General features: G+C 54.8%; 2 protein-coding genes across 10 annotated transcripts in view; one reads left to right on the top strand and one right to left on the bottom strand.

Moving 5' to 3' along the window:
• LOC102524252 (enkurin domain-containing protein 1) overlaps nt 1-10,253 on the top strand; it is a 40,847-nt gene extending 30,594 nt beyond the window's left edge. For 6 of the 8 annotated variants that reach the window (XM_032486577.1, XM_032486575.1, XM_032486578.1 and 3 more), the window contains 7 exons: nt 6,886-6,985; nt 7,081-7,275; nt 7,984-8,156; nt 9,162-9,287; nt 9,391-9,554; nt 9,654-9,790; nt 9,881-10,253. In XM_032486577.1, the coding sequence (XP_032342468.1) occupies nt 6,886-6,985; nt 7,081-7,275; nt 7,984-8,156; nt 9,162-9,287; nt 9,391-9,554; nt 9,654-9,790; nt 9,881-10,041 (1,056 nt within the window). In that variant the 3' untranslated portion in view covers nt 10,042-10,253. Of the gene's footprint in view, nt 1-6,536; nt 6,658-6,885; nt 6,986-7,080; nt 7,276-7,983; nt 8,157-9,161; nt 9,288-9,390; nt 9,581-9,653; nt 9,792-9,880 lie in introns of those variants that run through there. The other 2 variants (XM_014555807.2, XM_032486579.1) reach the window with 2 other exon arrangements.
• A 179-nt stretch (nt 10,254-10,432) lies between these two features.
• On the bottom strand, nt 10,433-12,807 carry PARD6A (par-6 family cell polarity regulator alpha). 2 transcript variants are annotated; one of them, XM_006180613.3, is made up of 3 exons: nt 12,153-12,807; nt 11,553-11,775; nt 10,433-11,314 (listed from the first exon to the last, which is right to left on the bottom strand). In XM_006180613.3, exons 1-3 carry the CDS (start codon nt 12,213-12,215, stop codon nt 10,560-10,562), a joined length of 1,041 nt encoding a protein of 346 aa, XP_006180675.1. In that variant the 5' UTR covers nt 12,216-12,807; the 3' UTR covers nt 10,433-10,559. The 2 variants fall into 2 exon arrangements, with proteins under 2 accessions (XP_006180675.1, XP_006180676.1); XM_006180614.3 differs by having other exon boundaries at nt 10,433-11,311; nt 12,153-12,287.
• Between the last annotated feature and the right edge of the window lie 8 nt (nt 12,808-12,815).

Here is a 12,815-nt window from a genome sequence, read left to right as displayed (position 1 = left end):
AAGGAGAAGGAGTTCTTCGTTAGGTGAGCTCTCAGGGGCTGTTGACCTAGGGCAGAGGGCTCCTGATTTGGCAGAGAAGAGACAAGGGACAGCTCTGGAATATCTGATAAATATTAATAAATAAATCAGAAAGTCTGACACTATGACATGTGGTTGTTGGTTGTGGGGTAGACTGGGTTTCTTTAATAATGAAAGGCTTGTTGACTGCTGCAGATTGTTTCTGTTTTCCTCCTTTCTCATGGCTCCATAGCAGTTCTGACCTGATAGACATCACTATCTAGTGAGCCACGCAGGCTCCTACCACTGCCCACCCTCACCTCCTGGTATACTCCCTCATAGCTGAGTCCCAAGAGCCCTCCAAGAAGTCTTTCCTCAGTGAACAGGACTCAAGACTTTCAGAAGGGGGCTTATCAGGCCTGCTGGTTTCAGGGAGACAGCGGGAGAATTTAGGGTCTCCCTGGATCTGGAGGTCAGGAGGGGTTCTGTCCTTGAAACCAAGGAGTTGGCTCCAGGGGAGCCCTGGGAGAGAAGTGAGGAGTGGCCCCTGGGAGGCTGGATGGACGGCTCCTCAAGCTGCCCCTGGGAGCGGGTGTGGCCAAGCACTACCTGGCCCAGCCAACCAGTCAATAGCTCTGCTTATATTAACCTGTTCTCCACAGGAGGAGCCTTTTAACCCTGTTAGTCTGGGGTATGGGTAGAGAGGGGCAGTGGGAAAGGACACATTCACTGCTTTGTTTCCTCTACTAGGATTAAGTCTGGACCAAACTCTTCCGTTCTCTAACCTTCCCTTTCTCCGCCCTGCCCTGCCCTGGACTCCTCCCCAGAGAGAAAAAGTCTCAGAGAGGACTCCCTCCTCCTTCTGGCACCCCTTATAGTAGTCACCAGGCCTATTCCTGTATTGTTCTGGTTTCAAACCTTGCCCTTGTGAGGTAAAATAACAGTGATTATTGTTGGGGTGTGTTTATTGCATGCTGGGCCCCCCAGGGTTGACACTTATGTATATATTATTTCACTTAATATGCAAACCACTCTATGAGGTACTACTATTAACATTCCCATTATTCAGATCAGAAAACTGAGGCAGAGAGGGGAAGAGTTACTTGCCTCCTATAAGTTAGAAGTGACAAAGTCAGGAACCTGGTCAGAGTCCTCTGACTATGGAGCCGGACCCTGAACTACTCTTTTTCCAGTGCCTGTGGCTCCTCAGACTCTGAGTGCCCAGGCATTGCCCCTCCCAACTCAGGTCCCCACCCAGGTTACCACCTTCTCTCTGCAGCAGGAATCTCAACCTGGCCTGAACTAGGAGGTGGACTGTAGAGAGATCCCCACCAGGACTGGTGGTTGAAGAGGGAGAAACTTCCCCCTTCCTTCTGGGGATGATGGGCTCAGCTCCCGATCATCCCTCTGTGTTGCTCAGATGTTGAAATCCCCCCTAAATTTGGAAATTGACCAAGAAAGAAAGCACATGCATCCATTTCATCTGACTCAGATGCTCTTAAGAAAGGGCCATGTTGATGACCCACAGTGGCAGTTGGGTTTTACAGGGCTCTGCAGCAAGAACTCTTGTTTACAAAGATGGATTCTGAGAAGTCCTGGTGCACATGGGCTTAGGGCAGAGCTACTTTTATAAGGACCTTGGGTCTTCAGTTGTCACTCCCCAGAGCCTAGGTCCATTGCCGTCCCTCAGATATCTTTACCGTCATATAGATTGGTCCAGGGGAGGAGATACACCTTGAAGTGGCCCAGATTCCTGTTGCCTAGGAAGCCACCAGGGTTCTGGTTCCTCGGGTGACAGAGTCCCCACCTGGTTCCAGGCTTGTCCTGTAGCGCCCCCTCCCGGAGGAAGGCAGCATCACTTCCCAGACTTGTTTGCCAAATCTCAGGATCTTCCTTGGGTCAAAGTTTGTCCAAGCCAGTGAAAATGCAGTTAGCTTTTCCTCCCTGTTACAGCAACCAGAGAACTTCCAAAGTACCTGTTGTTTTCCAATCCCCAACCAAAACTAGGACTCATACTAACTCAGACAATGGCAGAGTCTCCTCACCTCCCTGTCTCTAGTCTTGCTGTTCCTTGCTCTGCTCATCATACTGCTGCCTAAGCAACCTCTCCAAAATGTCAGACCAAGATCTCTCCCTGCCTGCATGCCTCCTCATCACTCCCAGACTTACCTAACCTGGTCTTCTGATGGGCATGTCTCTGCTTCAGCCATGCCAAGTGGTGCTTCTGCATAGGGCTAACATCTTTCCCACTAGTGAGGATTTATCCCTGGCATATCCTCTGCCTAGAAGGCCACCCAACTCTCTCCTTCAGGAGTCAGCTTCAGGGATGCCTCTTCACTACTCCTCTAGTAAAGAGGCAGTCACCCCCACCACCTGTGGTCCCACAGCCTTAGTCCTCAGCTCTCCCATGGCATGTCTTCTTACGTCAGGCTGCCTCAGCATTTCCCCCTTAGAGTGAGCTTCTAGGAGTGGTAGTGGTGTCTTGTTCCTTTCTGTGGCTGCTATCACCCACCCTGCTTGGATAAGTCAAGTAATAGGCCCTGGGAAATGTAGACAGGTTCCTTCTTCTATGGTTACTCAGTATCTCCTACATTACCTGTGAGAAGATAAGAACAGATCTTCCTTATCTGTGCTGGCCTGGTCCACACCTCCAGCCCTGGAGGCCACACAGAGAAAGCAGATGCTTGGTCTTCTTGGGTCAGGCCTTAGCCAGAGAGCCTCCAAGTCCAGAGATATATAGGGCTCAGGAGAGGGCAGGGCCTCCCTGGGGCCCAGGATGTGGTCTCATGCACCCTAGCCTCTGCTTCCTGAGCCATAAAGTGAGGAGGTCAAGTTCAGTTATCTTGAAAAGCCCTCTATGTCTGAAAAATCCTAAAGAATCTGTGCCCATCCCTACGGACAACATTCAGTCTTTGTGGTCCCTGTGGACATTATCTCCTAGGGCAGTCAAGTCACTACCCAGGGAAAAGTGAGGGCAAAAAGAATAAATGTCCTGACCCCATGGCTTACCCTGTAGCATCCAAGTGACCCCTAATGGAGGGAGCAGCTTAGGTTGATGCCCATTTTCTTCCTGCTTCTTCCATCTGGGCCTGCCCAACCCATCCCTCCCTGGATGTCCAGGCTGTCATTCCAGGGGCTCCACATGTAGTTCTGGACTTTAGAGGGCTGCATCCTTGCAGATCCTAACCACCTGTCCCTCTCTGTAGCTTCCTCAGCTCCCCACCTTGGTCTCCTTATCTTGGTGCCTTTTATGGGGGCCCTTTGCTAAGTGGATGCAGTGCAATGATCCATACCTTTGGGGAATTCACAGTCTAGTCCTAAAGACAAGTTATATAACCCACAATGACAGTAGCATGTAGATGCTACAATGCGGGCAACACTGAGTGCTGCCTGGTTTAGCAGGATGCAAGGAGCCATGAGTCTTCAAGGGTACATGTATACTAGCCAGCTGGAGAGTGAGGAATAAAGTCATTTTAAGCAAGGGAAGCCCCATGTGCAGAGAGATCAGGGACTTAACAGGAAGCCACTAAAAAGTTTTAAGGCAGCTGGGACAAGAGGAGTAGGGTGTTAGAGGGGGAGCAACAACATCAGGGCTTCAGGTATGTGTGTAGCAGTCTCACTGGGTGGATCAGTGGGGCAAGGGACCACCAGCAGAGAGACTAGTGAGCACTCACCTGGAGATAAAAGTGTCCTAGGCGAGGGTGCTGATTGTGGTGTCAGAGATTCTCGGTCTGAAATAGTAGATTCACCTGCCTTGATACCTGATTAGCTGGTAGGAGTCAATGAGCAAAGAACAGGATGGGGTTTGGTAAGGGGGTTGGGGTGATACCCAGGATTTTGGCTTGGAACAACTGTTTAGGTGAGATATAGGAGGAAAAGCAGGTTTAATCTGGGATTCCCTGTGTTTAAAGTATCTGAGGGACCTGCAGGAGAACCAAGAGGCTGCAGGATAGGGGTTTTTCCAAAATGGCCAGCACTGGCCCTCTCTTCCCAGAGATCCCTGAGGGTGAGATGCAGTAGTTATCCAGTGATTCAGCTACAAGGCTCCAGAGAGACCATTTACCCCCATCACCACCCCTTGCCTACCAGAAAAACGCACCAATACCCCTGTCACTGGGGGTATGGTCTGGTCCAGCTGTGGTCTGGTGATATTTGGAGAGCATTCCAAAGCTGCCACTTTTGGGGGAGGGGGCAAACGGACTCTGCCATCTCAGAGTATCCCAAATGTTGGTCCCCTCAAGGTCAGGCCAATGCAGACCCCTTCCCTTGGAGACAGGGAGCAAGGCCAAGCTCCTGCTTCCCATGACCTGACAGTCCCTTTCCTTTCTCTGCCCCAAGTTCCTCCTTACCACCTCCCTCTCCATCCCCACTGTTATCTTGTCTGACTTTCAGATTTCATCTGAGGAGGCTTTAGGTGCACAGAACCAAGCCCCACCTCTGCAGATTCTGATTCAGTTAGGTCTGGGGTAGTGCTAAGGAATCTCTATTTTTGTCGAGGTCCTGGGCTATCCACTTGACTGCAGTGGGGAATCCTCCTCCCTCTTCCCAGCCTCTCCCTCTTCAGGCATCTTTTATTAGGGGAATCACAGTCTGAGCAAAGGAAGAACATTTATTTTCCCAAGTTGGGTAGGGGCCAGACCCCCCCCCCCTCCCCTTGAGGGCCTAGGCCCATAGGCTGCTTCGCTGGTTCAGGACTGGCAGGAGGGGAGCTACTAGTGGGGCAGGACAGTCACTTGTACTGAGGAGAGAGTGGGGGTACTAGTGGGGCAGTGCAGACACTTAGCATCTTGTTGATGTCCACCTGAGTTGACTTATCCACCTCAGCCTTGAGGGGACCGCTGACCCCCAAGCTGGGCAAACCCCCAGGCTCCTCTCCAGTGTCCTCTCCCAGGGAAACCAGAGCGTGGGTGTGGGGCACAAACATGTTGGGGCAGGGCAAAGTGAGTCCTGAGCCCAGCTCACCTGCCATGGGCAGCAAGGCCTGCAGCTGCTCCACACCTGCCTCTTCGGGGACCAGGGTCAGCTCTGACTCAGGCTCCACCTCATCCTCAGCCTCCCTGTCCCCCTCCCCTGCCTGGTTCAGCTCAGGGTTGCAATAGTTGATGTACTGGTACAGAGGCCGCAGGCGCCGGGCCTTTCCTGCAAGGACCCAGGGCAGGGCAGGGGCTAGAGCGCCAAGCTGTGTCATGTCAGGGGTCCAGCGGGCAAGGGAAAAAGGGAAGGCAGGGACTTCCACTCACGCTCCAGCCCCAAGATCTCTGAAGGTGCAGGTACCGTGCTGGCCACCACTGGGAGCACTGGGGTCCCCAGACTCTTGCGCTTCTTGGCTTTTTTATGCTGTTTGGCAGATGGTGAGGGCTCACTCTGGCTACTCTCTAGCTCCTCCCTCTGCAGTGGCAGCTCAGCTTCAGCCCTAGGATGGGCTTGGTGAGTAGGCCCTGGGAGACTGGGGAACAGGAGGCCTGAGGAGCCAGCCTCTGGCCTTGACTCCTGTGTCTTGAGCCTGTGGAATAGCCCTACCTACCTACCACCCCAGGCCCAGATTCTTGTCCCTTTTCTTGGTCAGGGAGGCCCCAGGCTGGACAGGGGCCAAGAGCTCATGTGAGCTTAGTCCCCTACAAGGGCTTGAGACTCCCTCTCTGTATGCTCCCTACATCAGGGCTCTTGTGTAACAGAAGAGGTCAGGAGTAATGATGGTGAGAGGGGATAAGGATGCACACTGCAAGAATGCAGGATTTAGGACTCCTAATAAGGTGTGAGCCACCCCTACTCCAACCCCAAGCCCTGCAGCTCTTTCCCTCTGAAAGCCCCCTCACTTGACTGGCTTCCTCTTCGGACCATGACTGGGCCTCACAATGGAGGCCATAGGCCTGAGGCCTCTCTCCTCTAGTGCCTCCACCTCTGGCTTGAGCCTCTCTTCCTCCAGTTTGTGTTTTTCTTCCTGAAGCTTTGGCTCTGAGACTTGGCCTGATGGACACTTGTCTTCACCCTGGGTTTGGCAGGCCTCATGGGCTGGCACCAGGCACTGGTCTCCCATCACTGAACACTAGAAGTGACACATAGGTAACTGGTCACCATGGCCAGGCAAAGGAAACAGGAATCAGTCATTAGACACTGGATATTAGACACCAAATATGGATGAAGGGCAACAGCCCATGCCCTTCCCGGCCTGTGAAGCCTGTCCTAGCAGTTAGGAGGTCTTTGCACAGAATTTGGCCTTCTAAAGCTCTGTGGCCAAGTGTTTGAAGGCTAGATAGTCTCATGGTCACCTTGGAGATCTGAGCATGGCCACCAGGCAGCTCTGTGAGCTATGCAGGCCAGACAGCCATCCTCTCTTGGGCCCCTAGCCGCCTCTCAGCCCCTGCTGAGGCTATGGCAGCGGGCTGTCAGTTCGTCCTCGACGGTTGCTTGGGAGAAGTGGGGTTGGGATAGAGAGCGGGCCCTGAGGGGTCGAACTGGTCGACCCCGAGCTGACCGCAGCGACAGGCCAGGGTGGGAAGGGAAACTGGCAGCCGCTCTTTCCCCACCCTCAGCTGAAACTACAAGCCCCAGAAGGCTTTGCGCCGGGGGCTTTGGCCCCTTACCTCAGGGACGGAAACCACTGTTACCTGGCAACAGCAAACCAGTCGGGTGGCAGCAGCGGGAGGCAAAACTGCTCGGGTGAGCCCCCTGCCCGGGTGTTGCGGGGGAGGGGCTACGAACAGGACAGGGAAGTGGGCTGTGAGCGGAGGAGACGAGCTCATGCCAGGATCGGGAGGCGGGGTGGGGGCCAGGATGGGAAGACAAGGCTGGGATCAGGGCCCGGGTCCAGGGAGGAGGCATGGGGTTGAGGAAGCCGGTTCGGGGCCGGAGGTGCGTAGCCCGGCAGGCCTTGGTGCACCGTTGCAGGGCGACAACGAAGGCATGTGCGAGGGTCCGTCCCGTATCTCGGGGCCCATCCCCCCAGATCCTACGCTTTGTCCTGACTACTACCGGCGGCCCTCCTCGGGTAAGTTGGTGGGTACCGCCACTGGGCGAGACCCGAGCGAGCGTCGGACCCACTCCACCACTAAGCCCAACACTCCGCCCTGTCTGGCCCCTCAGCCCAAGGGCGCCTTGAGGCAAACGCGCTGAAGTTGGACCTGCTGACCTCGGAACAGGACCTAGACTCCACACCTCCCCGCGACCCCCGCATCGGTCCGGGAGCCCGAGAAATCCTGGAGCGTGGCCGGCACGGCGTAGTGGGCGTGCTGCTGCAGCTCGAGGGTATCTCCCTAGGCCCAGGGGCCTCTCCCAAGAGTAAGTTCTGGGCAGAAGGGGCAGCGGGGCTTTGGTCAAAGCTGAGATCAAAAGCAGCTGCTCCGCCTTCCCCGACGAGGGCTCGGGCTTTGCTTCTCTGAGTGTCAGTTTTCCCAACTATAGAAGGAGGAGGAGATGCACTACCTCCTCGAAGGAGAGGACTGAATGAGGTCTTCCCTGGAAACGATAGTTCGGCTTCATGAATTCATGCACCAGTGAAACGTTGTTTATTGAGTGTCTACTGTGTTAGGCCCTATAGGTGCTAGGAAAACAAAGTTGAAGAAGAGCATCATGGAATCAAGGTGGGAGACAATAAACAAGTAAAGCGATGAATCCGATATGCAAGATGATTAATGGCATATTTATTGAAATAAAAATGTAGAAAACCATCAGGGATAGAAGATAATTACCGTGTCAGGAAGTGAACAAAGCAATGAAGTAGAGTATATGTAGAGAGTCTAACTTAGAATGGAGATGTCACGGAGATCTTTCTATAGGAGAGTGTGGGGCTGTGTGTCAGCTGGTGTGAGTGGGATTGCGTTAGGCTGTATGTAAGGCAGAGCCTGGCAACATGTTTTTTGTTTTGTTTCATTTTTTTTAATGGAGGTACTGGGGACTGAATCCAGGACCTCCTGCATGCTAAGCATGCACTCTAACACTGAGCTATACCCTGCCCCCACCACTGAGCCTGGCAACATCTTTTCCCAGGGAAGGACCCTAAAGACCATGAGAAGGAGAACCTGAGGCGGATCAGGGAGATCCAGAGGCGCTTCCATGAGCAGGAGCGTGGCCAGGGTCAGGGCCAGACCAGGCCTCTGAAGGCTCTGTGGCGCTCCCCCAAGTACGACAAAGTGGAGTCCCGTGTCAAGGCCCAACTGCAGGTACCTGCTTCAGGGAGCCAGAAGTATTGTCCATCTTGTTGGCCAGCAGGCAATTATACTCCTATCTATGTTATAAGGAGGGAGGAAAAATCACAGGGGACTAAGGTAACAGGGCTCTGAGACATAGGTGGTTCTGCTGCAGGGTGGGAGTGGGGAGCTTTCTCAGAAGTGATGATGGCTGGATGATCCTGAGGGGCAAGTAGGAATTAGGCAAGGGGAGAATGGAAGAGAACATTCTATAGAGATGGAACCTCATAGATAGAAGTCCTAAAACCAGAGGGAGTATGGGCACTGGGGATGCTGTGTTTAATTCACTGTGAGGAAAGAAGAGCACAAAGTTAGGCTAAGAATCAGCTGGACCCACATCATAAAAGGTCACATGATCCACTTTTAACATTTATTACTAAGGACGGTGGGAGGGACAGAGGCAGGGGCAGGGGGGTAGGGTTCTGTCTGGGGTAGATAGTGGCACCACTTCTCTATCCAGGGGTCTGCGAAGGAAACGCAGGACTGAGAGGAAAGACAGTAAGGTCATATGTGGCTGTATGGAAGCTAAAGCCTGTGGGACTCCCGGGGAGTGGGAGTGTGTCCAGGAAACAGATGGAGAATCAGGTCAGGATCGCAGGAGTGAGGCCTAGGAGTTACTGAGGTTCAGGCTGAGGATGATGAGAGCAGGGCAATGACCCTGGATTTGAGGGCTTGGAGGCCAGCCATCAGTGACCTTGGTGGAGAAAGAGCTAGGAAGCTTGACTAGGAAGGAAACAAAAAGAATGGTAGCTGAAGCCAAGACTGAGGTAGAAGTAGGGATATTTGTTTTCTTAAAGATGTGAGAAACACACATGTTTAAATGCTGATGAGGAGAAGTACTTCTTCAAGAGGAAGGAGCCCAGGCCAGCCCATAGGGCTGGTGATAAAGATTCTGAGAGGCAGGAGGGGCAGAGGCTGGGTCTTATGGCTTGAGACTCTGACCTCAGCTTGATCCCTCTGCTATGCCTTGGCCTCCAGGAGCCCGGCCCTACTTCTGGGACAGAGCCTGCTCACTTCCTACGGGCACATTCCCGCTGCGGCCCTGGGCTCCCACCACCTCGTGTCCCCAGTCCTCAGCTAACCCCACCAGGTCCCAGTGCTAAGGTGAGAGGATGTTTGGGGGCTGGGAGGTGGGGCAAGGATCCTGAGCAGATTCAGGGGCACAACACAGTGCTGTCTGCCTCATCCTGTTTGCCATGTTCTGCAGGGGCCAGGCTCGGGTGTGGATTTCATTACCCACAATGCCCGCACTGCCAAGAGGGCCCCCCGGCGGCATTCTCGCTCGCTGCAAGTCCTGGCACAGGTGCTGGAGCAGCAACGACAAGCCCAGGAGCACTACAATGCCACACAGAAGGGTCATGTGCCCCATTAGTAGGTCCTACTACCTAATGCCCAGGGTAAGGGGCATTTATGGAGGGTGGGAGCCAACATCTGTCCTGGGATCATCCACCCTGAGTCTGTGCATTACAGCTTGTTGGAGCGCAGGGATGTGTGGCGGCGGCAGGCTGAGGCTCGTCAGAGTAGTCAGCCAGACCCAGCCATGCCCCCTGGCCACACTTGCATGCCTGAGAACCAGCGGTTGGAGACACTGAGCAGTCTGCTCCAGAGTGAGTATGTGGGCATGGATAGCTGGATGGGGAACCCACTGGGGACCATGAACCCTTGCCCAGCACTTACTGTTCCTGGGGCCTCTGTAGGCCAGAGCCAACTGCTTCGAGAGCTGGTGCTGCTGCCTGCTGGGGCAGATTCACTGAGGGCCCAGAGCCACCGTGCTGAGCTGGACCAGAAGCTGGTACAGGTAGAGGAGGCCATCAAGATCTTTTCCTGCCCCAAGGTCTTTGTGAAGATGGATGCCTGAGCCCTTTTATAGGGGTAGTGATGGGGTCTCCCTGAGGATCGCCACATGGTTGCAAAGGGCAGGATTGGGCCCCATTGTAGAGTGGAGTTCGAAGACAGGAGCAGTAGGGTGGGTAGTATCCCCAGAGCACTCTTCCCAGCCACTGGTGGCTGTGGAAGGGTCATCCCAGCCTTTTAAACCCTTTGTCAAAATTAAACCTTTTGTACACAGCGGGTTTGTTTCCATAAGAGCTTTTCTTATCCTATAAATGCCAAGCCTGGTAGCCCTCCTGCTGCTTGACTACAGGAAGGTCTCTCTGCCACCCTTATCACTTCTTCCTCATGTCCAGGGAAGAAGGCAAGATTGTGGGATCAGGGAGGAGGCTAGGACTGGGATACAGAAGGACCACGACTGTATTTAGAAAACCTTTAATCTTCCCCAGACTGAGAAGGCCCTGTGAGCAAGCTAAAAACCCCCACTGGGGAAGTCCCTGCCATGTCCCAGCAGCCTGGAGGGGCAAGGGGCAGCATCCTTGCCTGTCAGAGGCTGAAGCCACTACCATCTCCTCGCATGCTATTCCCCCAGCTAGAGCGGGCCTGCTCCTGATCATCCAGTGAGGGCAGAGAGCTGCGGGTACCAGGAAGTAGGCGGCTTGGACGCAGGTCCCAGCATGGAGACCCCTGAGACAGCCCATTAGAACAGGGAGGCTTGCGGTTCTCAATGACCAGATCACTGCTGTCATCGTCACTATCGGGCTCAGCAGACCCAGGCCCAGCAGAAAGAGGCCCTGTCAGATTCCCAGATACCCCACGCACCACATTATTGCGCTGATTGGCTGGCTTGACAGTGACAATGAGGTTATGGCTGTTGGCGACCATCATGTCCGTCACTTGGTCCAAGGTCTTGCCAGCTACCTCAATGCCATTGACCTCGAGGATCTCATCACTTACTGCCAGCAGCCCTGTACTCTCAGCCAGGCCCCCTCGTACCAGGCGGGAGATGAAGATGCCTGGAACCCGTTCCAGGCCCTGGGGAGCTACACGAACGCTCATGCCATCTCGGATGTAGAAACCCAGGGGGCGATCAGAACCATGCTTATGTAGCCGCACCCGTCGGTGGGTCTCAGGCAGTAGGTCCACATCTATGACTGAAGAAACCTGGCGGAAATCTTGGGGCAGGCTGATTAGCAAGGGTGGCCGGGTGCGCAGGGGTGCCACAGGCCGAAGGAGGAGCCCTTTCTTACGCCGCTGCAGAGAGTTGGAGGCAAAGACCAGGCCACTGGAGTCACCTTCTGCTGCAGGAGAGGGAGGCGCTGAGATCAGAGACCCTACTCTCCCACTTGGGAACCTTTTCCATCAGGCCCAGGCCTGAAGAAGGGGGTACTGTAGCTATTCCCTGCCACTTGGAGGTCAGGCCAAGGGCAGGGACTGCAGAGGGTGAAGCCTGGGCACCCTGGATGTGGACTAACCCTTGTAGACCTGCCCTGTCACCCTACCCCACAGAGGCTTCCCACTATACCCCATTCTTCTCACCCCGCTTCTGCACTAGCAGGCGCAGCGGCGGGGGCCCACTGGCCAGGGCCCGGTGCAGGCTGTCGTCATTGGTGAGGGGCAGTAGGTCGCCGTGAGCATCTGTGTAGCCAAGCAGCACGTCCAGGCCCGGAATCTGGTGTACTGCACGCAGCAACCGAGAGAACTCTTGGAAGCCGCTCACCGAAGCGCGGGGCAGCGCGAAGCGTCGGAACTCGGCATCAAACTGGAGGGGATGGGGGAGACGAGGGGTCAGAACGGAGTTGCTGCCCCCTTTCACCGCAGGTCTGAGGCTGGCAGGGGTGGGAAAGACAGGGCTTTACAATGGCTGCATCCGTTCACACAGACCTCAGCTCCAGTACAAGAGACGCTGTCCAAGGTCTTCTCCTCACCCTCCAGGTACCCAAGCCACAGAGGTACTCTAGAGGCCGGTAGTGGGAGGAAGGAGGATGAGTGTGGGAAAGCGAGAAGAAAAGCCGGAGAATAGGATGTGGAGGATGGAGGAGAGAAAAAGGTGGTAGGAACCAAGGAGCTAGGAAGGGGAGAAAGGGAATTGGAAGTGCCTAGGGCCGAGGCCGGAGCCGGTGCCGGAGGGGCCCTTACTTTGCTCTTCACCTCGACGATGCTGTCGGGACTGCGCGCCGGAGTCCTCTGCGGCCTGGCCATGGTGGGGCCAGGCGGGCAGAGTACGGTGCCCCAGGCAGCCAGCCGAGGCGCAGGTGCACAGCCAGGCCGGCGGGCCCGCGCTGCCCCGCCCCTGGCGGTAGCATTCGCCCCGCCCTCCTATCCGGACCGTGACGTCAAGGGGGCAGCGACGGCGAGTGGAACGCGGAGTCCACGTTCCCTAGGAAACGGAGATGGCGGGGTGGAGGAGTCTTCCTGTCAACTTACGTCAGTACGCTACGGTCTGGGGGAGGGGCTTGCCAATTAGAGGGGAGAGTGAGGGAAAGGGTATTTTTTGTTGCGTACTGTTATTTCCACAGGGCTTACAAGACTGCGTATTTTGTAGATGAGGAAATTGAGTCATAATAAATATTTGCTGAACTCCTCGGGGTCACTGGCGTTGAAGTGGCTTTGAGCCAGCTCTCTCTGACCACTCTTGGCTGCAGTCTCAGGCTTCAGATCCCTCACTTTCCATCCGAGCCAGCCCTTGGCCCCTTCCTGCCCACTGCTACGGAAGATTTGACGAACAGCCCAAACTCCAGGCCACTGCTTGGAGAGATGCTAAGCAGGACAGCATCCAATTGATTCAACGGGAATCTTCAC

Source organism: Camelus ferus, chromosome 9 (assembly GCF_009834535.1).
Source record: "Camelus ferus isolate YT-003-E chromosome 9, BCGSAC_Cfer_1.0, whole genome shotgun sequence".
NCBI lineage: Eukaryota > Metazoa > Chordata > Mammalia > Artiodactyla > Camelidae > Camelus > Camelus ferus.
Note: the sequence above shows the minus strand (reverse complement) of the source record. Positions and strands in the feature narration are given on the sequence as shown.

What these genes read in the sequence shown, in the direction of transcription:
- PARD6A (XM_006180613.3), bottom strand. Translation starts at nt 12,215, where the DNA reads ATGGCCAGGCCGCAGAGGACTCCGGCGCGCAGTCCCGACAGCATCGTC. An exon ending in TCGTCGAGGTGAAGAGCAAA is followed by an intron (nt 11,776 to 12,152) that starts GTAAGGGCCCCT and finishes CATCCCCTCCAG; the next exon opens with TTTGATGCCGAGTTCCGACG. An exon ending in CCTGCTAGTGCAGAAGCGGG is followed by an intron (nt 11,315 to 11,552) that starts GTGAGAAGAATG and finishes CCTCTCCTGCAG; the next exon opens with CAGAAGGTGACTCCAGTGGC.